Source organism: Porites lutea, chromosome 6 (assembly GCF_958299795.1).
Source record: "Porites lutea chromosome 6, jaPorLute2.1, whole genome shotgun sequence".
In the NCBI taxonomy this organism is placed as follows: domain Eukaryota; kingdom Metazoa; phylum Cnidaria; class Anthozoa; order Scleractinia; family Poritidae; genus Porites; species Porites lutea.
In genome coordinates, this window is record NC_133206.1 from 14,925,653 (window position 1) to 14,949,933 (window position 24,281).

The 24,281-nt window shown below is 41.9% G+C and overlaps 1 protein-coding gene across 1 annotated transcript; it reads right to left on the minus strand.

Annotated features, from left to right (window-relative positions):
• LOC140941076 (RNA polymerase I-specific transcription initiation factor RRN3-like) lies at positions 1–24,277 on the minus strand. The gene is made up of 22 exons (XM_073390037.1): positions 24,032–24,277; positions 23,287–23,343; positions 22,733–22,822; positions 22,233–22,362; positions 21,153–21,188; positions 20,087–20,150; positions 19,510–19,579; positions 19,289–19,387; positions 18,771–18,857; positions 16,064–16,199; positions 15,194–15,243; positions 14,723–14,803; positions 14,585–14,623; positions 6,936–7,027; positions 6,040–6,084; positions 5,338–5,413; positions 4,752–4,806; positions 3,874–3,938; positions 3,571–3,614; positions 2,814–2,972; positions 1,591–1,690; positions 1–1,158 (listed from the first exon to the last, which is right to left on the minus strand). The coding sequence occupies exons 1-22, from the start codon at positions 24,149–24,151 to the stop codon at positions 994–996; spliced, it is 1,860 nt and encodes a 619-aa protein (XP_073246138.1). The 5' UTR covers positions 24,152–24,277; the 3' UTR covers positions 1–993.
• Between the last annotated feature and the right edge of the window lie 4 nt (positions 24,278–24,281).

Sequence of the window (24,281 nt, forward strand, 5' to 3'; positions counted from 1 at the left end):
TCTTAAAGAAAAACTTTTAATGACAATGACTTGACGTTTTTCATTGAAGTTTTACATACATACTGATATATTTTGTTGTCCTTGGAAACTTAACATAAAGCAACTTAAAATTTACAACTGTGACCGAGTGGCTGAATCGTTTACAAGCTCTTCTGAGTGAAAGCTTGATCTTGCTTTAGTAACCCTTTATTATGGTTTATCAATCGTAAATGGTAGTTATACTCTGTAGTGAGAATATCGAATGTGTGGCAGCCCCACAGCACAGAATCCTCACCCTAGCAAGACAGGGAGATTGTACCGTAACGAGCCAAACTAACGGAGGATTTAATCTAACGATACGCAGGTGTCACTAAAAGGCCTGTAACTCGAACCCCAGCCCTAATCCTAAAACCTTCAGTTGGACCTGCACTCGAAAAATCCTTAAACAAGTGGATCGAGCTGTTGATTTAGTTTATGCTAATCTAGCTTAATAGTGATTTATGCGATGTTTGCGCCAACTACCTAATAAAAAATCAAGCTATGTGAGTTCAACATTTCTTGAGTCATTTTATTTGCCTCACTCCTCAGTATCAGTCTAGGGTTGTTATCATTGTTGTTGTTGTTGTCTTTTTACTTCGATTTGCTTCTTTCTTATTATATTTTCTGTAACTTGACTTGTAAATATATTCGATTATCGTAAAAAGTTGCCCCTCCGTGTTGGCGGGATACTACCGAGCCGAACCAGCGGTGCACCAATACTGATCCCTGTATTGGCAGGATACTGGCGAGCCGTGCCAGCGGTGTACCAATACTAACCCCTGTGTTGGCGGGGTACTGCCGAGCCGTGCCAGCGGTGCACCAATACTGACCCTTGTGTACATCGCCTTCTGCTGGTCTCTTGGTTTTGTGCATCCTGTTGATAACTTCTTGCTTTGCTCCAGACAACTCCGCCATTTATTGGCTTTGTACTTGTTATACCATGTTCTCTTCTCGCCTTCCGCACATCAGGTTCTGTTATCTCCGTGTTCTATGCACGTCTTGTCCTGCTATCATGTGTGAATGTCTCATGGGCGAGGAGCCGGTGAACCCGGGAGAGATGCACATGGCTGTCTCAGGAGTGAATCCTGGTACGGTAGCGTCCGGGCTTGTGCAGTATTCCAAATACTCCTCACCCTCATCCTGAAAATAAGAGTTTGGAATCGAAACTTGTGAGTGCATATAAAACTCAGTGTGCTTATGTTTATTTATTATCGAACCCCGCTTCACGGACACCCGCTAAATATGGACACCTCTCTATTACGGTCACTTTTCTTTATCCCTAGGGAAAACCCTTGCATTTTCTTTAAATCCAACCCACTTAATACGGAAATCCGTTAATGCGGACAATGGACACTTTTGACTTGTCCAATCAACAGATTCTTATGGAAAGTTAACCTTGCTAGTACGGACACTTTCTGGTCAACTACGTGCTGCAATATGAGAGAGGCGAGAAGAGAGGGCCCTATCCCGCACTTACCCCACGCTAGGTTCCCCAGTCAGCTTTATCGGATCGGCCAACACGGAAAAACGAATACAACAACAACAGCCAGACGATAAGAAAGTGTTTAGTACCTCGGCTTCTGAATGCTTCTCTTCTTCGTCATCATTTTCCTCCACACCGTGTTCAAGTCCCTCCCATTCCTGATAGATGGGCTGGATAAATTTGCCTGAACTGCAGAAATGAAAAGCGTTTTAGTAAATAGCGACTGATTTGGGGCTCACTTACAAACGAATAGCATATCCAACAGCTTAACGAACCTTTTAAGGTTTTTAAAAAACTTAGTGGTCTCAACCCTGGATATTACTAAACAGCTTTACGTCTAGCCCCGATTGTTCAAAATTTGGATATCGCTATCCACAGTATAAATCATAGCCTGCGAAAACATCCGTTTCTCCTCGCTCTTCGCCGCTGGGAACGTTTCGCGAAAAGTCCCCAGCGGCGAAGAGCGAGGAGAAACGGATGTTTTCGCAGGCTAGATAAATCAGAGTCCAGTGGATGAGTGTTAGGGAAGCCAATTGCATTATCAAGTGGAAAGCCATATCCACCTTTTGAAGAACTGGAGCCTTCTGTTTATCGAAAAGTTCTTGGGGCTTTAACTTATTAACAGAAACGCACATGGTCAGCACTGGCCATAAAGTGTTGTATATCCGATTGGGGGAGGGAGCACATGAGCCACAGGGAGCCTACTTGGCCAAAGCTCCGACCGAGACACACTTGGCCTGAGGCGAGCAGTAATACTCCTGGCTGCAGGTTGGATGCCTGTTCGTTACAGAGATACCCTGTGTGACGGTGCCTAATTACGGAAACGAATAAAGAGAGACATTGTAAATCTGTTATTTCTTCTCGATGAGAACAGAAGCATGCCTTGGAAATATCTCGAACCTTTACGTCTGAGCGAACCACTAAAGGTTAGTTTTCACTGGCGGAGGATTCGGAATCGGAGTCGTATAAAAGCAGAGTCGTAAGAGCGCTTATGATCTCGTGAAAGTAATAAATCAGAGCCATAAGCACAACGGAATCGGAAATCTTTTTGTTACTGAATCATAACACTTTCCGCTTCTGAATGGGACTTCGATTCCGACTCCGTCATTGGTGAAAGCTTGCCTAGCCACTAGGCCTCATTATTATACGTCACCCAAAATATCGAGAGGGCCTGGGAAAACGTCGTACAGGGACCAGGCAAGGTAAAAGCTATGTAGCATTAACGCACCTTGTGGCAAAAACCGAGATAGTTTTCTTGGGAAAATTATCGCAGTCTGCAACAAAACAATCTATAAAACAATATAAAACTTACCGTTTCAAAAGATAGGGGTCAAACGGGAAAAATGAATCCAGCTGGTTCATGAAAGATAGGTTGGAAACGGCTCTGCTGGATGATGAAGTTGTAGCAACCGGAAGCATCATTCTGTTGTTATGCTCGATTATGGTGTAACAGAAGACAAGTTCGTGATGTCTACAAGAAAAATAATATATATGAGTTTTAAAGCTAATAATTTGTGAAAGGGGATGAATGCTTGAGCTTTTGGTAACTTCACATCAACGTCTTGCAATAGCAACACCGCTTACATAACTTCTCCCGCGTTACGGTAAAGTTTTTCCCACGCTTGGAACATATAATGGACCTCTTTTGCTTGTATGTTTTGTTTTCCCAATACAGGTCATGTGATAATACTCTAGAGAACTGTTGCTTTCAAATTTCGTTTTATTCACATGTATATGTACCCGTGCATAATTTATGAAAAGACAAAGGATCAAGTTCCCCTGGGACCTCTACTGGGAAAACAAAACATACGAGCTAAAGGGGTCTACTTTCTGGGACGATGATGTGCCGCGCTTAGCATATATAACACGTTTTTAGGGCAAGAATAGGTCAAAGGGTACAATTTTCTTCGCACTGCTTTATTAAGCCGCTGAATTTATAATTTGTTTGTCATAAAGGGATAACTTTGGCGTCAGTTTTATAACAGCATACATGTAGTTTATTACTCGTACGTAAACCTTTGTTCTCTCTTGGCTTAGAAAACAAAATCTTACCAAACAAATCACTTTACCTTGTGATGTGAGCAAACATTTTGACGACCGTCGGCAAGCAAACCTACCAAAATGGCACGAAATATTTTCAATAACTTAAAAGTAAAATTAGCGAGTAAAATATATAAAAAAAGTCAAAGCTCTCATCGACCACTCGTGTCACCCTTTCTTTTTACAACGACTGCAAACAATATCTAAGCACTGCCACAATCTTCTTACTCGTCCAAGCTGCCGCTATCTCTTTTTAGCGAAAGAGGAACTTAAAGGAGCATTAAACGACCTGAATACACCCTTCAGCAAAGCTATAACGAAACCCGGCCAACCTTGAGTGGATTCATCTTGCACGTGACAATTCTGTCCATGCCCAGTCTCCTTATATACTTCAATCCTGAAAAGATCAGAAAATGATGTGAATCTGTTACAGCATCTTTATTGAAAAGTTATGTTTATTAGGTAAAAATTTATTTAATGATCAGAGCCACGAGTCTGCTTGGCTTACTGACACAAGTTGTCAAAAAATGTGATATCTGCATCTCAAAACTGCTTCTCCTCCTTCGGTTTTCGAATAAAACTGAGCTGCTTATTCTACCCTCATGTCAGCGGATTACAGTTTGGCGAGCAGAAAATGTAAGTTTTTTTCTGAATCCTACTGAAAAACACCCCTTTGGCCCCGTTTGTATGAAGAAGAACTTATACCTGAGCTACCCTGGGCGAACCAACGTTTCCCACATTTCCTTACAAACTTGGCGATCTGTTCACATGAACATGAGGAACAAAAAAGGGTTGGCTCGGCTATAAGGGTAACCCACCTAGCCGGGTCACCCTTTTTCGATGGTAGAGTCAACTTTTCTCCATATAAACACTTTGGGGTCAGCTCGGTCAACTGGATCAAGGGGAGACAATCAGAGCATGCGCAAAAGCTGCTGTCAGCTCTTGGCTTTAAGCTCTTGGCTCGCGCAAAGAGGTCAACCTTTCTTTGACTCAGCTGGGAGGGTGACCCTCTTTCCCGGCCGGGACAACTTTGCTCGATATAAACGGGTTCTTGAAAAGTTTGGACTGTTGAGTTCGGTGGTAGTTTTAAGAAAGTTGAACAAACAGAGGGGATACTGAACTAGTTCAAAAAACGAGAGAATAGTTTGAGTTCCTTTTAAACAGCCAAAACGTTCAGATTTTTACAATTTTACATTATCATACAACTCACCTTCTTCAAGTTCCAGTAGTTGCTTGTGTCTAAAAATGAACATGTAAAAAAGGGCCTGAAAATATAAATTACCCAAACGTCAGTTATTAGTGGCCATTCACATAAGCATCATTGGCTTTCCCTCATTCTCACACCAAGTGTTCGGGGAAAACGTCACTCCAAAGCTAACGACGGCCATGCGGTTTCCGCGTTTACTACTTTATTTTGAGTGGACAAAAACAAGCATTGCGCTCGAAATGTCACAACTACAGCAATGTCAGCTAGTTAGACTCATTTTCAACAGAATGCCGTATCTTAAGTAGAATGATTCAATAAACTGCCGCCCCTCATATCACTCATTACGCTTTCTAAATGATCCATCCAAAAACAATTTTCAGCTGAAAAGCTCAGTTCTTTGTTACGTAATTTCGCTACTTGAAACGGCCCAAAATTGGACTGCTGTAGTTAATGACACTAGGCTGGTATGTCTAAAAGGAAGACTTGTGGCAAGTTTTCACAGTCACAAAAGATACAAACAAGCAAATCTGGTTTTGAAAGACATACAAGAAAAGGTGGTAAAACAAATGTTATTCAAGTAGTTTTGTACCTGACAAACAGAATAAAAAGGACCATATCTGCTGGCATCTGGTCCTGCACATCTGGCATCGTGCACGTCAATGTAGCTACATCAACAACAACAACAACAACAAAATCGTTCATGCGATGCGACAATGACTTTCTCCTTCAAGGACTGAGAAAGTACTTTTTGTGATCTTTATTACCCATACACCACGTTTATCTGTATCTGTATCTGCATCGGCATTTTTTTAAGGGGGGGGGGGGATTGGAGGAAGGGGGGCTTACGTATGTCCCTACATTGTAGTCTGAATTTTAAAACCCGTCGTCTTACTACGGAGCTTAAGCACCAACGTTTTTGAGCGACGTACGTCAACCGCAAGTGAGCTTTTTTCTCCTATGATAAGCCTTGACGCCGCCAAATTTGTATTGCTAAGTTTCTTTGCTCTTATAGAGACGATTTGCTAAAAAAAATTGTTCAAAATCACGGCTCAAGTGTGCAAAAGGTCTACTTCCGGTTGACGTGCGTCGCTCAAAAACGTTGCTGCTTAAACTCTCTACTTATTGAGGATAATGCCATGTCACTGTTTACTGCTGTGTCTGCGCTTGAATTCGTCACTGTCGCAGTTTCAACCAATCTTTGGTCGTTTCTCACCCTTTCATCTGTCTTCTGTCGGCTATTTTACCCTTTAAATGGCCTCGTTAGCCTCTCCAAGACAAATAACTAACTTACCAGTGAATCCAGTGGGCAACAAGATCCATACATGTCTGGACGGTGCTAGATAAAAACGGAAAAAATAATTCCATAAAACATGCATGATAAATCCAGACTATAACTCGACTCGGTTGCGTGAACGACAAGATAAAGGGAATCTTGTTTTTTCTTATAAGCTACACGAGCAGGTAAGATGGGCCCATCTTTCCCGCTTGGGATTTCCTGCATTGGTGCCACTGACAAGAAAATAGTTCTCATAACCAGTATAACAAATCTTTTACTAAACAAACTTGTTAGGTGAACATGGCTAGATACTGGCCTAATTCTTCTTTTTGCATGTTAATTGACCACGACTTCGTCTCGGCCCATAAGACAAAGAAGGATCTAGGCCAAATATCTAGCAATCAATACCTTGGTCAATAACGCATATATATTACATGATCAACTCCAGCACATTAGCGCAGACGCTTATCCTGTGCTCATGAAAGCGCCGTTGAAGCCCTCGCATGATCCTTCCTTTTCGTTCGTTTCAGTTGACGGATAATATCCAGCTATTTCGAGAAAGGCTGTCGGAAGAGGTGCACGCGACAATCGCGAAATGTATTATGGGTGATCTTGAGTTCACTGTTCTTCAAAGAAGTTTGAAAACATGGTACGGGAGGCCATGGACATATGTTTGCCAGTGCGCGCTGAAGGATGGAACTAAAGAAGGTTCGACAGCTACCGTGTCAGGGACAGTGTATTAATGATATCCTATTTTCCCTTTTGGGATTGTCCCGTACACATTTTGTCCTTTCTGGAAATAGCTGTATACTTCACGCTGATTAGTCCACTCTCATTTCAATGCAATACATCGCACTCTGATTCGCTACTAGCTAGAGCCCCGCTTCACTACTAAGGCGCTACATGAATACCTGATGGGGATGTACTTGGCTCTTGCTATGAAGCTGGCAACATATGCCGCACATGCTTGTCTGAGAATGGCAGGAGTGTTCGGTTCTGCAATCTAACAATGAATTGTAAAAACTGTGAGGTAACTTTGAGTCTGACAGCTACAAAAGCTCATGTTGTCATCGAAAAGTTGGTCACGGTATGAGATACCGTATTTTCTCGAATAAGCGATACAAGGGGAAAGCGGAGGTCTGCATATCATTAAGGTGGATGATCTTGAAGATGATGAGATAACCGATAATTATACGCATGCAAAGCGGTTCCTTCTTTGGGTTAAGTGTTTAATGGGACAAGGGCATGCATGATTAGAACTACTGTTCTACCAAACGAAAAACTATTGAAGATTTAGCTGAAACAAAGCTCTAATTTGTAGAAACGAAAACTCAAAAAGCACCCTCCTTCCAACAAGTGCCCACCCCCCCAGCCCCCACCACTAGCCCTGATTTTAAATAAAGTAATAACTTTTGGAGCGTGTGTGTGTGAGGAGGAGGCTGTATTAGAAGTAAATCTCAGTCTGAAATGTCAGCTGTCTCCACCCATCCACACATTGGAGGCAGTAGGGGGCACTGGGGAGAGAGATGCCCAACGTCCTCAAAGGGTTGAAAACGGCTGACCTTTCAGACTACGCAATTCTTTACTTTCTCAATGACTTCTTTAACTAGTTCTATCATGAAGAAATGCTATCATAATTATTTGATCACTAGGGATGAATGGGATGACTAGGGATGACTAGGGATGACTAGGACAACTAGGGATGACTGGGATGATTAGGGATGACTGGGATAACTAGCGATGACTAGCGATGACTACTATCACTAGAGATGACTAGGGATGACTGGAATGACCGAAAAGACTAGGGATAACTAGGATCACTAAAGAAGACGAGGGATGAAAGGGGATGACTAAGAATAACTAGGATGACAAGGGATGACTGGGATGACTAGGATGACAGGGGATGACGAGGGATGACTAGGATGACAGGGAATGACAAGGATAACTAGGGATGACTAGGGATGACTAGGGATGACTGGGATAACAAGGGATGACTAGGGATGCCTGGAATAACTAGGGATGACTAGTGATGACTGGGGATGACTATGGATGACTAGGGATGACTAGAAACGACTATGAGTGACTAGGGATGACCGGGATGACTAGGGATGAAAAGGGGTGTCTAGTGATGAGTGATGACTACGATGAATAGGGATGACTAGGAATGGCTGGGATGATGAGGGATAACTAGGGATGACTGTAATGACAACGGATGGATGACTACCGATCACTAGGGATCTCTGGGATGACTAGGGATGACTGGGACGACTAGGGATGACTAGGGATGACAATAATCACTGGGGATGACTGGGGATGGCTAGGGATGACTAGGGATGATTAGGGCTGATTGAGATGACTAGGGATAACCAGGATGACTAGGGATGACTAGGGATGACTAGGGATGACTAGGGATGACTGAAATGACAAGGTATGACTAGGGATGACTAGGGATGACTGGGATGACTAGGGATGACTAGGGACAACTAGGGATAACTGGGGATTACAAAGGATGACTGGGATGACTAGAGATGACTAGGGATGACTAGGGATAACTAGGGATGACCTGGATGACTAGGGATAACTAGGGATGACTGAAATGACAAGGTATGACTACGGATGACTAGGGATGACTGGGATGACTAGGGATGACTAGGGATAACTAGGGATTAAAAAGGATAACTGGGATGACTAGAAATGACTAGGGATGAATAGGGATGACTGGGATGACTAGGGATGACTAGGGATGACTGGGATGACTAGGGATGACTAGGGATGACTAGGGATGACTGGGATGACTAGCCATGGGATGACTGGGATGACAAGAAATGACTAGGAAAGACTAGGGATGACTAAGGATGACTGGGATGACAAGGGATGACTGGAATGACTAGGGATGACTAGGGATGAAAAGGGATGACTGGGATGACTAGGGATGACTAGCGATGACTAGGAATGACTAGGGATGACTGGGATGACTAGGGATGACTAGAAACGACTATGAGTGACTAGGGATGACCGGGATGACTAGGGATGAAAAGGGGTGTCTAGTGATGAGTGATGACTACGATGAATAGGGATGACTAGGAATGACTGGGATGATGAGGGATGACTAGGGATGACTGGGATGACAAGGGATGACTGGAATGACTAGGGATGACTAGGGATGACAAGGGATGACTGGGATGACTAGGGATGACTAGCGATGACTAGGAATGACTACGGATGACTGGGATGACTAGGGATGACTAAATATCACTAGGGATGACTAGGATGACTAGGGATGACTAGGGATGACTGGGATGACTAGGGATAACTAGGGATGACTCGGGATGACTAGAGATGACTAGGGATGACTGGGATGACTAAAGATGACTAGGGATGACTAGGGATGACTAAGGATGACTAGGGATGACTGGGATGACTAGGGATGACTAGGAATGACGAGGATGACTAGGGGTGACTGGGATGACTGGGATGACTAGGGATGACTAGGGATGACTAGAAATGACTAGGGATGACTAGGGATGACTAGGGATGACTGGGGTAACTAGGGGTGACTGGGATGACTACGGGTGACTGGGATGACTGGGATGACAAGGGATGACTAGAAATAGCTAGGGATGACAAGGGATGACCGTGATGACTGGGGATGACTAGGGATGACTAGGGATGACTGGGATGACTAGGGATGACAACGATGACTAGGGGTGACGGGGATGACTACGGACGACTGGGATGACTAGGGATGACTAGAGATGACTAAGGATGACTAGGGATGACTAGGGATGACGACGATGACTAGGGGTGACTGGGATGACTGGAATGACTACGGATGACTGGGATGACTAGGGATGACAAGAGATAACTAGGGATGACTAGGAATGAATAGGGATGACGACGATGACTAGGGGTGACTGGGATGACTGGAATGACTAGGGATGACTGGGATGACTAGGGATGACTAGGGATGACTAGGGATGACTAGGGATGACGACGATGACTAGGGGTGACTGGGATGAATAGGGGTGACTGGGATGACTAGGGATGACTAAAGATGACCAGGGATGACTGGGATGACTAGGGATGACTGGGGATGACTGGGATGACTAGGGATGACTAGGGATGATAGGATGATTAGGGATTACTAGGGATGACTAGGGATGACTAAGGATTACTAGGGATGACTGGGATGACTAGGGATGACTGGGATGACTAGGGATGACTAGGGATGACTAGGGACGACTAGGATGACTAAGGATGACTAGGGATGACGTCGATGACTAGGAATGGCTAGGATGAATAGGGATGACTAGGGATGACTAGGGATGACGGGGATGACTAGGGATGACTAGGGATGACTAAGGATGACTAGGGATGACTGGGATGACAAGGGATGACTAGGCATGACTGGGATGACTAGGGATGACTAGGGATGACTAGGGATGACAGGGATGACTAGGGATGACTGAGATGACTAGGGATGACTAGGGATGACTGGGATGACTAAAGATGACTACGATGACTAGGGATAACTATGGATGACTGGGATGACTAGGGATGGCTAGGGATGACTACAGATGACTGGGATGACTAGGGATGACTAGGGATGTCTAGGGATCACTAGGACGACTAGGGATGGCTGAGATGATTAGGGATGACTGGGATAACTAGCGATGACTAGCGATGACTAATATCACTAGAGATGACTAGGGATGACTGGAATGACCGGAAAGACTAGGGATAAGTAGGATCACTAAAGAAGACGAGGGATGACAAGGGATGACTAGAAATAACTAGGATGACAAGGGATGACTGGGATGACTAGGGATGACTAGGATGACAGGGGATGACGAGGGAGGACTAGGATGACAAGGGATGACTAGGATAACTAGGGATGACTAGGGATGACTAGGGATGACTGGGATAACAAAGGATGACTAGGGATGCCTGGAATAACTAGGGATGACTAGCGATGACCGGGGATGACAATGGATGACTAGGGATGACTGGGATGACTAGGGATGACAAGGGGTGTCTAGTGATGAGTGATGACTACGATGAATAGGAATGACTAGGGATGACTGGGATGATGAGGGATGATAAGGGATGACTGTAATGACTACGGATGGATGACTACCGATGACTAGGGATGAGTAGGGATCTCCGGGATGACTAGGGATGACTGGGACGACTAGGAATGACTAGGGATAACAATAATCACTGGGGATGACTGGGGATGACTAGGGATGACTAAGGATGGCTAGGGATGACTAGGGATGACCTGAATGACTAGGGATGACTAGGGATGACTGAAATGACAAGGTATGACTAGGGAAAACTGGGATGACTACGCAATTCTTTACTTTCTAAATGACTTCTTTAACTAGTTCTATCATGAAGGAATGCTATCATAATTATTTGATCACTAGGGATGAATGGGATGACTAGGGATGACTAGGGATGACTAGGACAACTAGGGATGACTGGGATGATTAGGGATGACTGGGATAACTAGCGATGACTAGCGATGACTACTATCACTAGAGATGACTAGGGATGACTGGAATGACCGGAAAGACTAGGGATAAGTAGGATCACTAAAGAAGACGAGGGATGACAAGGGATGACTAGAAATAACTAGGATGACAAGGGATGACTGGGATGACTAGGGATGACAAGGATGACAGGGGATGACGAGGGAGGACTAGGATGACAAGGGATGACTAGGATAACTAGGGATGACTAGGGATGACTAGGGATGACTGGGATAACAAAGGATGACTAGGGATGCCTGGAATAACTAGGGATGACTAGCGATAACTAGGGATGACTGGGATGACTAGGGATGACTAGGGATGACTAGGGATGACAAGGGATGACGATGATAACTAGGGATGACTAGGGATGACTAGGGATGATTAGGGATGACTAGGGATGACTAGGGATGACTGGGATGACTGGGATGACTAGGGATGACTAGGGATGACTAGTGATGACTAGGGATGACTAGGAATGACTAAGGATGACTAGGGATGACTAGTGATGACTAGGGATGACTAGGAATGACTAAGGATGACTAGGGATGACTAGGGATGACTAGCGATGACTAGGGAAGACTAGGGATGACTGGGATGAGTGGGATGACTAGGGATGACTAGGGATGACTGGGATAGCTAGGGATGACTAGGGATGACGACGCTGACTAGGGGTGACTGGGATGACTACGGGTGACTGGGATGACTGGGATGAGTAGGGATAATCGTGATGACTAGGGATGACTAGGAATGACTAGGGATGACTGGGATGACTAGGGATGACTAGGGATGACTACGGATAACTAGGGATGACTGGGATGACTGGGATGACAAGAGATGAGTAGGGATGACTAGGGATGACTAGGGATGACTGGGATGACTAGGGATGACTAGGGATGACTAGGGATGACTACGGATAACTAGGGATGACTGGGATGACTAGGGATGACTAGGGATGACGACGATGACTAGGGCTGACTGGGATGACTAGGGGTGACTGGGATGACTAGGGAGGACTAGGGATGACTGGGATGACTAGGGATGACTAGGGATGACTGGGATGACTAGGGATGACTAGGGATGACTGGGATGACTAGTGATGACTAGGGATGACTGGGATGACAAGAGATGACTAGGGATGACTGGGATGACTAAGCATGACTAGGGATAACTAGGGATTACAAAGGACGACTGGGATGACTAGAGATGACTAGGGATGACTAGGGATGACTAGGGATGACTGAGATGACTAGGGATGACCAGGGATGACTGGGATGACTAGGGATGACAAGGGATGACTAGGGATGACTAAGGATGACTAGGAATGACTAGGGATGACTAGGGAAGACTAGGGATGACTAGGATGACTATGGATGACTAGGGATGACGTCGATGACAAGGGATGACTGGGATGACTAGGGATGACTAGGGATGACTAGGGATGACTGGGATGACTAGGGATGACTAGGGATGACTAGGGATGACTAGGGATGACGATGATAACTAGGGATCACTAGGAATGACTAGGGATGACTAGGGATGACTGGGATGACTGGGATGACTGGGATGACTAGGGATGATGACGCTGACTAGGGGTGACTGGGATGACTGCGGGTGACTGGGATGACCGGGATGACTAGGGATGACAAGGAATAGCTAGGGATGACTAGGGATGATCGTGATGACTGGGGATGACTAGGGATGACTCGGGATGACTGGGATGATTAGGGATGACTTGGGATGACTGGGATGACTAGGGATGACTAGGGATGACTAGGGATTACTGGGGATGACAGGGATGACTAGGGATGACTGAGATGACTAGGGATGACTAGGGATGACTATGGATGACTATGGATGACTAGGATGACTAGGGATGACTAGGGATGACTAGGGATGACTGGGATGACTGGGATGTCTAGGGATGACTAAGGATGACTGGGACAACTAGCAGTGACTGGGATGACTAGGGATGACAAGGGATGACTATGGATGACTATGGATGACTAGGATGACTAGGGATGACTAGGGATGAGTAGGGATGACTGGGATGACTGGGATGACTAGGGATGACTAAGGATGACTGGGATGACTAGCAGTGACTGGGATGACTAGGGATGACAAGGGATGACTAGGGATGACTAGGGATGACTGGGGATGACTTGGATGACTGGGGATGACTAGGGATGTCTAGGGATGACTAAGGATTACTGGGATGACTAGCAGTGACTGGGATGACTAGGGATGAGAAGGGATCACTAGGGATGACTACGGATGAGTGGGATGACTAGGGATGACTGGGATGACTAGGGATGACTAGGGATGACTAGGGATTACTGGGGATGACTGGGATGACTGGGGATGACTAGGGATGTCTAGGGATGACTAGGGATGACTAGGGATGTCTAGGGATGACTAAGGATTACTGGGATGACTAGCAGTGACTGGGATGACTAGGGATGACAAGGGATCACTAGGGATGACTACGGATGACTGGGATGACTAGGGATGACTGGGATGACTAGGGATGACTAGGGATGACTAGGGATGACTGGGGATGACTGGGATGACTAGTGATGACTAGGGATGACTGGGATGACTAGGGATGACTAGGGATGACTAAGGATGACTAGGGATGACTGGGATGACTACGGATGAGTAGGGATGACTGGGATGACTAGGGATGACTAGGGATGACTAGGGATGACTAGGGATGACAGGGATGACTAGGGATGACTGAGATGACTAGGGATGACTAGGGATGACTGGGATGAGTAGGGATGACTACGATGACTAGGGAGAACTATGGATGACTGGGATGACTAGGGATGGCTATGGATGACTACGGATGACTGGGATGACTAGGGATGACTAGGGATGACTGGGATGACTAGGGATGACTAGGGATGACTGGGATGTTCAGAGTGTAAAGAAATATAGATACCAGTAATACCTGTGAAAATTGATAAAACCCCACTGCAGAAAGTAATAAACAAAGCTTAAGGAACATGAAATCATCCTTTTACCTTCTTCCAACAAACATCAAGGAAAGAATCAGCAAAAATCTGAGTAGAATAAATGATGACGTGAAAGTTGATGGATAAAAAATATGTAAATGATATCTGTTAAATTTATGAATACATTTAAAGTACTAAATCACGTACCTGATCAAAGCTACAGAGTAGAAACATAACAAACTGAGTATGACACGAGGCATGGGTCGGCAGTATGACATTTTCAAAAACCTGACAAGTTCAAAATGGGATAAAAAAAATTTAATGTCAAAATAAAAATGAATGAAACATTTTATGACAATCAAAGGAAACCCTGCTAGCCGAGGGTAAATTCTGACAAGAAAAATGACCCGAAAAAGATTGACAACACATAAAATTAATTTTCAACAGAAGACTTTGTTTCTCTAAATTTCCAACACTTATGCCTCAACATACACTGCCCAATACCCCTTAATATGGCTACTTATAATCTTTACTCATAAAATTTATGCCATCTGCTAAAGCACAGTCCTTAGCTATTGCAAAAAGACTAGCTGCCTTGATACCATGTAAACCTTAAGCAACTAGTTAAAAAAAAGATATGTTAAGCTTTACAAAAAATACAATAACCTTGTCACATACCACCAAAAGCTCATTAAACAATTCAGTTCCAGCATCAACATTATGTTCCCCTGAAAACAAGTCAAATAGCCACTGTAAGGTATGAAAACCCAACACTGAAGGTATTGACAATGAATTGTTCAAAATCAAACTCAAGGGAAAATCAAAAAATTATACAAAACAGGTAGACATGTCTACAGGATGTCAACCTTTCCTGCATAAAATTCTGCATGTCTGTGTATGATAACACAGGGCTGGCATTAAGATTTCAAGTTGCAAGGTATATGGAACCAGTAGTTGGTGGGAAATTGAACAGCTATTGTAGGACATTCTTTATGTTCCATTTTCCTCTCTGATGCCCGGTCCTTAGTGAGGCCCTGCCAGGGTAAATTCCGACAAGCGACATGGCTCAAAAAGTAGCGACAGTGCGTAAAATGAAATCGTGACAAGAGACAACCTAGCTTCCTCTGCCAAATTGCGACAGTGACGGCAAAGCCGACAACAAGCGACAAGCATTTATAAACACCGACACGAGATGTTTTAAAATTCAGACGGGTGACATGGGACTACCCCCCCCCCCCCACCCCCAGCAGGGCCTTCTTAGTGACTGCCCTGATGAAGTGAGCCATTTCAAAACTATTGGCTGTAACCGTTTTATAAGGCATACTAGCATTATCAAAAGACACCATGCAACACTATTTTAAAACTAATGTTTATTATCAATATCCTCAAGTTAGATATATAACTTGATATTCTTATTATTATGGTAGCAATGATGTCAAAGAAACTTGTCACACTGAATATCAGCCAGTCATGTCACAGTTAATAGAGTAATCAAAAGCCAGCACTCTCAAAAGTGTCCTTAGAAGACTACTGTAATATGAATCTCACCATTTAAATGAGTGATATCATGAAAATAACTGAAGAGAATCTCCATGAGAACATCCAGTTTGTCTGCCATTTCATTCTCCATGCAGATTTCTTTCTTGTTACTTTCAGCATTACTTTCCTCTGCAGCAATGTTGTCCTTAAAAAGCATGATTTAATAAAATGCTATCTAATTATACATCTTAATAATATACATTGATGTTGATGTATTTGTTTTCTTAAGTGCATAGGCCTATAACTGGGGGCTTATAAGTGACAGAGCTTATAAGCGGCAGTTTACAGTAATTTTATGTCACCCATGTACATATTAAATATGTACATTTTACGTAATTGCTTGGAAGAGCAGAGACTGTTGTCTGAAAATGATAAAATGACAGCCTCAACATGAGTTCATTATGTACTTACTGTCACAATATAATTTAGCTGAAAACTTTGCAATTTTAAAAACCGAAATGATGGCTTCCTTATCCATGCAGTTATAAATACACTAATTAGCATGCCCAATGGCAGGCATTAAAGCAGTGAGTAGGTTTGAAAGTTTTTATTAGAGTCCCTTACCACTGAAAACAACTTAGGAGCACATGGAATATGCAGTCAAACCTCCTATAAGTGACTACCCAAACTGTGAAGATGTGTAATTCCATGTTCCCACTAAATGCTTTCAGCTTTCTCTGAGTAGCATATTACATACAACAAACCACAGGTAACCCAGGCTCTGTGATAGTACCACAGTACGGTTCCAGTAAAATTACAGTGTTTGTATGGGGTAAAAATACCATCCTAAAATTTCGAGGAAATACTAAATAAAGATCAATGAAACTTACTCTGCAGTTAATTGTTGTTGTCCTTATTGCTCCAACGAAGTTTCATGATAATTTGCAGTAATTTGTTCAAATTCACTCTATATACAATAATAATATACAAGGTAGGAAACACGAGGTGCCATTTTTGCCGACATGCTCTCATTCAACACAACTTTTTCCACGAAATTCGAACTCCAACGGAAAATAAACGTGCCAGGATCGTAGAAATAGGATAGCAGCAGATATAGAAACCAATGAAGCTTTCCCAGATAGAGAAACGAATCCCACAGACTTTGACAAACTCGAAGAATATAATCCAAACACACCGAGAATACGCTCGCCGAAGCAGCCGGGCCAGATTAACGCGCGGCCAAGAAAATGAGGCCTGGGCACTGTACAAAAAAATTCCATCCCGGGAGTCCTGGGTGACCTTTCTAGGGACCGATACATCAAGCACAAAGCCACCCTACCCTGCTGAAAAAATACTTAAAAGAAGGCAATTGTTCTTCCTAGCCGTACCACCCTGGCCTGTTATAAAGAGATTATGTCCCTCTAGATCTCAAACTATATTCAGCGCCTGGCGTTGGTCCTCAGAAAGTTTATCAAACATCAATAGGGCACGGTTATAAGGGCAAAGGAAAGAACAACGAAGGAGGATTTACAAAACTTAAAACGAGCAAAAGATATAAGTGAATTTTGGCTCTTACCGAGGCATTTGTACAACAGGACCAAATTCAAAGAGAGGTGTATCACGATGATTCACATATTTAACCGATAGAGCGTCCACTTGTATTCACAAGAAGTCGGCGTGTTACTGCCGCATTAATCGCTAAATATGTTAATCGCGCTAGTTCTTTGTTTACTGGTGCACGTGCCTTTCACATTCGTCTCAGTTATCGCAATTCATATTCTGTCGCAATTTTCTGTATAATTTTTGACATTAGTTTGTAAGCTTCACCGTTTACTTGCGATAGTTTCGCTCGAGAGTTCACAGTAACAGTATCTTAGTCATCATCCACCTTTTGTTCAACCTTGTTTTTAGCCCGCCTTGTAAGTATTTCGCCTTGTTATTTCATTAGTTTCATTACTGTTATTTGCATTCCTTAGTAAAAGAAATGGGGCGCCTTGTAACTCCGCAGACTCCGCAGAATTTTTTTTTAGCCATTTAAATTTAGGCGCGTGTGCGGGGTTTGCTCTGGCGAATTGTGATTGGCTAGGAAGAACAATTGCCTTCTATCAAATATTTTTCCAGCAGGGGAGGGTGGCTTTGGGCAAATGATGTATCAGTCCCTAGAAAGGTCACCCCAGGAATCCCGGGATGGAATTTTTTTGTACAGTGCCCAGGCCTCATTTTCTTGGCCGCGTGTTGATCTGGCCCGGCTGCTTCGGCGAGCATATTCTCGGTGTGTTTGGATTATATTCTTCGAGTTTGTCAAAGTCTGTGGGATTCGTTTCTCTATCTGGGAAAGCTTCATTGGTTTCTATATCTGCTGCTATCCTATTTCTACGATCCTGGCATGTTTATTTTCCGTTGGAGTTCGAATTTCGTGGAAAAAGTTGTGTTGAATGAGAGCATGTCGGCGAAAATGGCACCTCGTGTTTCCTACCTTGTATATTATTATTGTATATAGAGTGAATTTGAACAAATTACTGCAAATTATCATGAAACTTCGTTGGAGCAATAAGGACAACAACAATTAACTGCAGAGTAAGTTTCATTGATCTTTATTTAGTATTTCCTCGAAATTTTAGGATGGTATTTTTACCCCATACAAACACTGTAATTTTACTGGAACCGTACTGTGGTACTATCACAGAGCCTGGGTTACCTGTGCAACAAACATGTAGAGATCAGGTTCAACTGTAATTGAATTTTTTTAGGCACCTTTCAGTTCATATAACCTTACCAAATCCACAACAAACTGGGTGTGTTCCTCCTCTTCTTCTTCAATTGCAGTTTCACTGTGTTCAAGCTCATGTTTAGGAATTTCAACCTACAAATTTCAAGACATGTATTAGTTAGAGCATCACTTGCTGGTTCTCAATAGTTGCATGGTTAAATTTCAAGCAATCTGAAGACAGTCCTTCAAGCAAATAGTTGTGTTGTTGAACAACAAACTTAAAATTCCCTGCTCTTTGAGTAAATGCTAAACATATTTTGAGAAAATTTATTATCATTAACTAAAGAAGGCTCCACGAATCGGCAAGATGAAGTCCCAATTGGCTACCCAAAATTAATCATTAGGTCTATTTTCCAAAGCTTCACTGCATGACCACTTAAAGAAAAGGGATTTTATCTAATATTTCCAGGAAAATGCAAGTAAAGATTAAAAAGTATGACAAAGTAATAATTTATTTTTCTGCAACTAAATGAGATAATAACAAATAAGAGTAGATGTAATTAAGTCATTCAAGTTTTACTTACATCAATCTTTATAAGTTGGTCAATGACTATTTCCAAAATTGTTGCTCTGAGACTGGGGAGGTACTTTGAGATCTGCAACAGGTTCTTTATATAACTGGCCTACAAAATTACAAAAAAATCGAACAAAAAAACTAAATAACATGGAAAATTGATTTTTCTGAAAAACCAGTAAAAACAGCAGTCAATAAAAAAGGCAACAAGAAAAACTTTTTCAAAATTACCTGAAATACTGTAGGCTTTTTCATGTACGGAAAGTTTTCAGATAGTACAGGAATTAAAAACTGTGGAGCACTAATAAGAGAATAGTAACAATTATACAAAATTTCTGTGTGTACATTACAATTAGTACACTGTATGTATTCTGCATGTATTTCTTTACATTTATACTAGAAAAATCTGAAATGTAAATTAGAAATAAAAACACCCAGGATTGGTAGGGTGTTGGAGACGTTGAACCTGCAATATAAGTAAGATACTTTGTTTGCAAATTAAAGTTTGTTGTATGTCAATTCCCGTGAACCCATAAGACCCTAAATGTGATAAATCTGGAAACATTTTATAAAATTAATGTTGGAATAAATTATAAAATCCCTCAAGCAAAAACATAGCTTAAAAATGTTTATGTTAGGTGATTCGAGTGGCCATAATTTTTAATTGAACAGTGACATGTTAAGAGTTACAAGTTAGCTGTAGCCCGTCTCCTTATCCCTATGAAATTTCCCATGACCTTAAAGTCAGAGAAGAATCATTACTTATTACCCTGGACAAGTTTATACAGATGGTAGTTAGCACACTTACGCGGGTACTACCTCCACCACAGCCTGAAGTGCTTCATGACTATTGGAAAATTTCTTCTCTAATTCTGAAAGCATGAACTATTTTTAGAAACCCAACAGTGAAAATTAATGAAACCACACTTTTATAATATGTGGAAAACATAATATAATTACCCAACAACAGTGTCTTTTTGTCAGGTAGGGACCCTAAAACCCGGGGGGGGGGGACTCCCATATGAAACAGACGGGGATGCTCGTCGTATCGCTTAGGGGTGTAAATTTTGGATTTTGGTCTCGCTTAGGGTGTTCCGGGCAAAGTGCCAATATTTTAAGCCGCCAAGGTCTCGTTTAGGGTTCCGTGAAGAACTTGAGATTTATGACAATGCTTTTAAAAACTACTTTTAGATAAAAGCATTCGATGATTATGTCTTTATATCATTAAAACTCATTGCATGTCATATTTGTGTGTTTTTAAGCGTCTCTTTTAGGGGTCACAATTTGCTTAAGCCACGCCCAGATTGGTCTCCTTTAGGAGTCACAAAAAGCTAGGGCCACGCCCAGATGGTCTCCTTTAGGGGTTAAATTCAAAATTTCTGACGAACATCCCCGTCTGTTTCATATGGAAGTCCCCCCCCCCGGGCCCTAAAATAGCACAACTAGCTTCAAGTATAAGCTACTACCATCTTTTGGCAAAAATTTCCAGGAGCAAGTTATTGGGTTAACCCAATGAGCAGAAATTGCAGGTGACGTCATTCTAGCCGTTAAATTGGGAATACATTCAGCTGTTACAGGGCAAAATTAAATTCAGGTTAAAATTTTTTAACCTTGGTTGATTCTCAATTTCATTTGTCTCCCAACCCTAATAATATTATTCATTTTAGTAAGGGCTAGGAGACAAATGAAATTGACAATCAACCAAGGTTAAAAAATTTTAACCAGAATTTAATTTTGACCTGTAACACAGCTCAGCCAAAGTTGGCTGTAAAAGAAAACACATAGACACACTGTATACAATGATAATATAAACAACAATAATAATTAATGTTTTCTTTCTTTTAAAAATAAACATTTCCTTTCAGCTACTGTACCTTCAGAACTGATAAGTTCAAGATCTTTAGATATACCTGTATTAAAGTTGGAAAAAGTTTTATTCACAATAATATCATAATATTTATTATTATAATGTGCATGCAGGGTAGCTGGTAAGATCAACTTTGTGCACTGATGTTGATTAGCTAAGTTAAAACTGTAAACAAAATATCAATGTTACTGCTTTTCAATGTAACAACAACAACACTAAATATTAAACCAATGACTACCGGTATTCAACATTTTTGCTTGCAGCTTAAAATTTCGTTAACTCGCCACACAGATCACTCATTACTATTAAACCTCAAGCTGCTGAAAAGCACTTAGCCACACTCTTCCATTACAGTGACCATAACAAATGAACGGAAAATGTTTTTAAAAAGAAAACAAAAATCAAGATGTTAAAAAATATTCCCTAGGGTGCACTCATTGACTGTATTCTGGAAAGTGAATACATTGGAATTAACCCTAGAAATCATTTGCTTAGACACTTGCTGCACCGTACAATCTGTAACCATCGTTGATATACAAAGCACAGATGTGCTGTGTGAAGCACTTTGGAGTATTAAAATTCTGAGGGAAGGGATTTGTAAACAATCCTTCAGTTGTCTGAGTGTTCTGAGTTCTGAGTGAGGGTTCCAGCACCTGGCAAATAGCCTGACTTCAACTCTGGCTGTATGTGTAGTGTGAACTCATTCACTCAGAAGCCTTTCAAGCTAACTCAGCCAGAAGTAGACCACCACATGGGGGACTATGTCCCCTCCTCTTTACAAACAGTTGGTGGGTTCTTTAATGTTCTAAATGCTTGAAAAGAAGCAAGAGTCTAGTCTTTTTCTCCTCAGTTATTTAAAGACCCTGAGTACTGGTCCCGATGTGAATTGAACATGTGACCTCGCGCTCTGTAAACCAGAGATCATTGAATTAAGCTTATAAGGCAACGGGATTCCTACTGCTGAATATGGTCATCTGTATGAATCTTTAAGGTACTGTGGAAACTACAAGGTTTTATGGTTGTTTGTCTATTGAATTGACATGGCATGGGCATTGCAAGAAGTGCTGTGTTATTGACACCAACTTACCTGGGAGGAAAAGCTTGACAATTATACGAAGACAGGCCCGCAAATAATAAGTCTGAGCAGACAACAGGCTTGTCAGGAATTCAATGAATTCTTCAACTGTATCATCACCACATGATGCCCATCTGGTGTTCTATCAGGATGATTGAAAATTGTCAATAAATATCTATAAAGTATAATGTATGTGGACTAATAAAGAGTAAACTAGTAATAACCAAAGGTTACAGAGTGTGGGCGACAATGATCGAACGTCAAAACTCTTTTGCTCCAACGCTTTGCTTTGCGTTTTTAATTTTCACATGACAAAACATGACATGATCAGATTTATATGAGTGATAGAAGGTCCAAACACGCGTGATCAAATTGTGTTATGTACATTCCATTCATTCTTAGTGAAGTCCAAACGAATGCTGGCTGCATACATGTGACGCATGCATAATAACAACCTGGAGATTAGGATTGCGGGCGACAACAGGAGCCTGCAATAAAACATATTTTCTTACCAGGACTGTACCAACCAGGGTATCATACTGCTTTGTCAGGGCAGATGAACAACCTGTCAGGGCCTTCAAAAATCGTTGCAAATGTACCTCCTGAAAGCAAAAAATTGTTGATTCAACATATTTGGGAGAGAAGTCAAAGGTAGCCAAATGCAATGCAGACAAATGGCTAATAAATGCCAGAGGGTGATGAGTGATAGTTACACTTGGAATTGATTGAGCCATAGTTAATTTAATTCAAACTATGAGAAAATCTAAATTCAGTAGAACCTCGATATAACGAAGGGCCAGAGGACTGACAAAATTTGTTTCCTGTAATGAGGTTTTGAGGTACATATATCGAGGTTCTTTTTCATATATTTTGCTATTACTGGGCGTAAAGAAAATTGTTCAAGGACTTTGTTATATGGTTCATTATATCAAGGTTCCACTGTACCAATCCAAAACATCAATAACATTTTACAAGTCAAGACCGTAATTATTATCCATAAATTAATAGAATATAATACATGGTATAAACATATTCTCAAAATTAATTGTAAGCAAAGTTTATCTACCTTAATTTCAGGGTTGGCAAGTCTTTGGATCAGCTGATCATAATCTCTTGTTCTACCCTAAAGGAAAATACAATGTAAAAGAATCAAAAGGGAATTTCTCAAAATGTTTGCTGTTTATTTACATGTATGTGGAAAAGTATATACCTTGATCTGAAGCAAGAGTGATTTTACTTAACCCCCTCCTCCCCCCCGTCCCCCCTGTGAAACATACTTATAAATCCCAAATATTGACAAGTAAACAAAAGAATTTGAAACTACATAAACATGATAGAAGTGCATAGTAACTACTATCTATTTCACAGGTTAAGTTTTATTACTCTACCATCAGCTTTATCCATTTCCCTCAAGTTAGCAGAGCTTGATTACATTATGGGTGCCTGCCTTATTTTGCAAATCTTGAAGACTTGCCAAGTCCCCCGGTCCTACTGGGGGACTCCCAATTTTGATCAAGTGAATCCCCCCGTCTCACAGTGAGTTGTGAAGACCTCGAGGCAAACTGACATGGTCAGTATTTGAATTTCTCTATGCAGTGGCTGAATGGCTTTATTAGAGCTCATCGCCAGAGAATGTAATACTTAATTAAAATTGAGTATTAGATGTCATGTACTTGTGTGCTCAGTCATTCAACATTATTACCAAGACTTAATTTGCATCAGTCAAGCCAAAGGTTAGTATATCCGCAAACTATATATAGGCTTGGAATATTCGAGGCCTTCGGAAGTAATCGCTAATTATGAAACCTTACCAACTTCACATTTTCTAGAGCGCTCGTGATCATGTCCGCCAAAACAACAACACCGCTTTGACCACCGCTTTCATCACGCTTGGCACTTGAACACTCGCTCGGATTTTGTTTGCGAGACATGATTTCCTCAAAAATCCGTAGACTTTTTCTTGAATTTCATTTTGACACAGTTTTCGAGCGATCCGTTCGGGTGAAAATACCGCATTTTGGAGCAAGAAGGCAGCAAATGCTTCTTGCCTACCAGAAAGCA

Bases quoted from the DNA above. Each gene is read 5' to 3' on its own strand.
- LOC140941076 (XM_073390037.1), bottom strand. From the start codon at position 24,151: ATGTCTCGCAAACAAAATCCGAGCGAGTGTTCAAGTGCCAAGCGTGAT. The intron at 3,939-4,751 runs GTGAGTTGTATG...TGATCTTTTCAG, and splicing joins ACTACTGGAACTTGAAGAAG to GATTGAAGTATATAAGGAGA. The intron at 1,159-1,590 runs GTACTAAACACT...TCTTATTTTCAG, and splicing joins AGAAGCATTCAGAAGCCGAG to GATGAGGGTGAGGAGTATTT.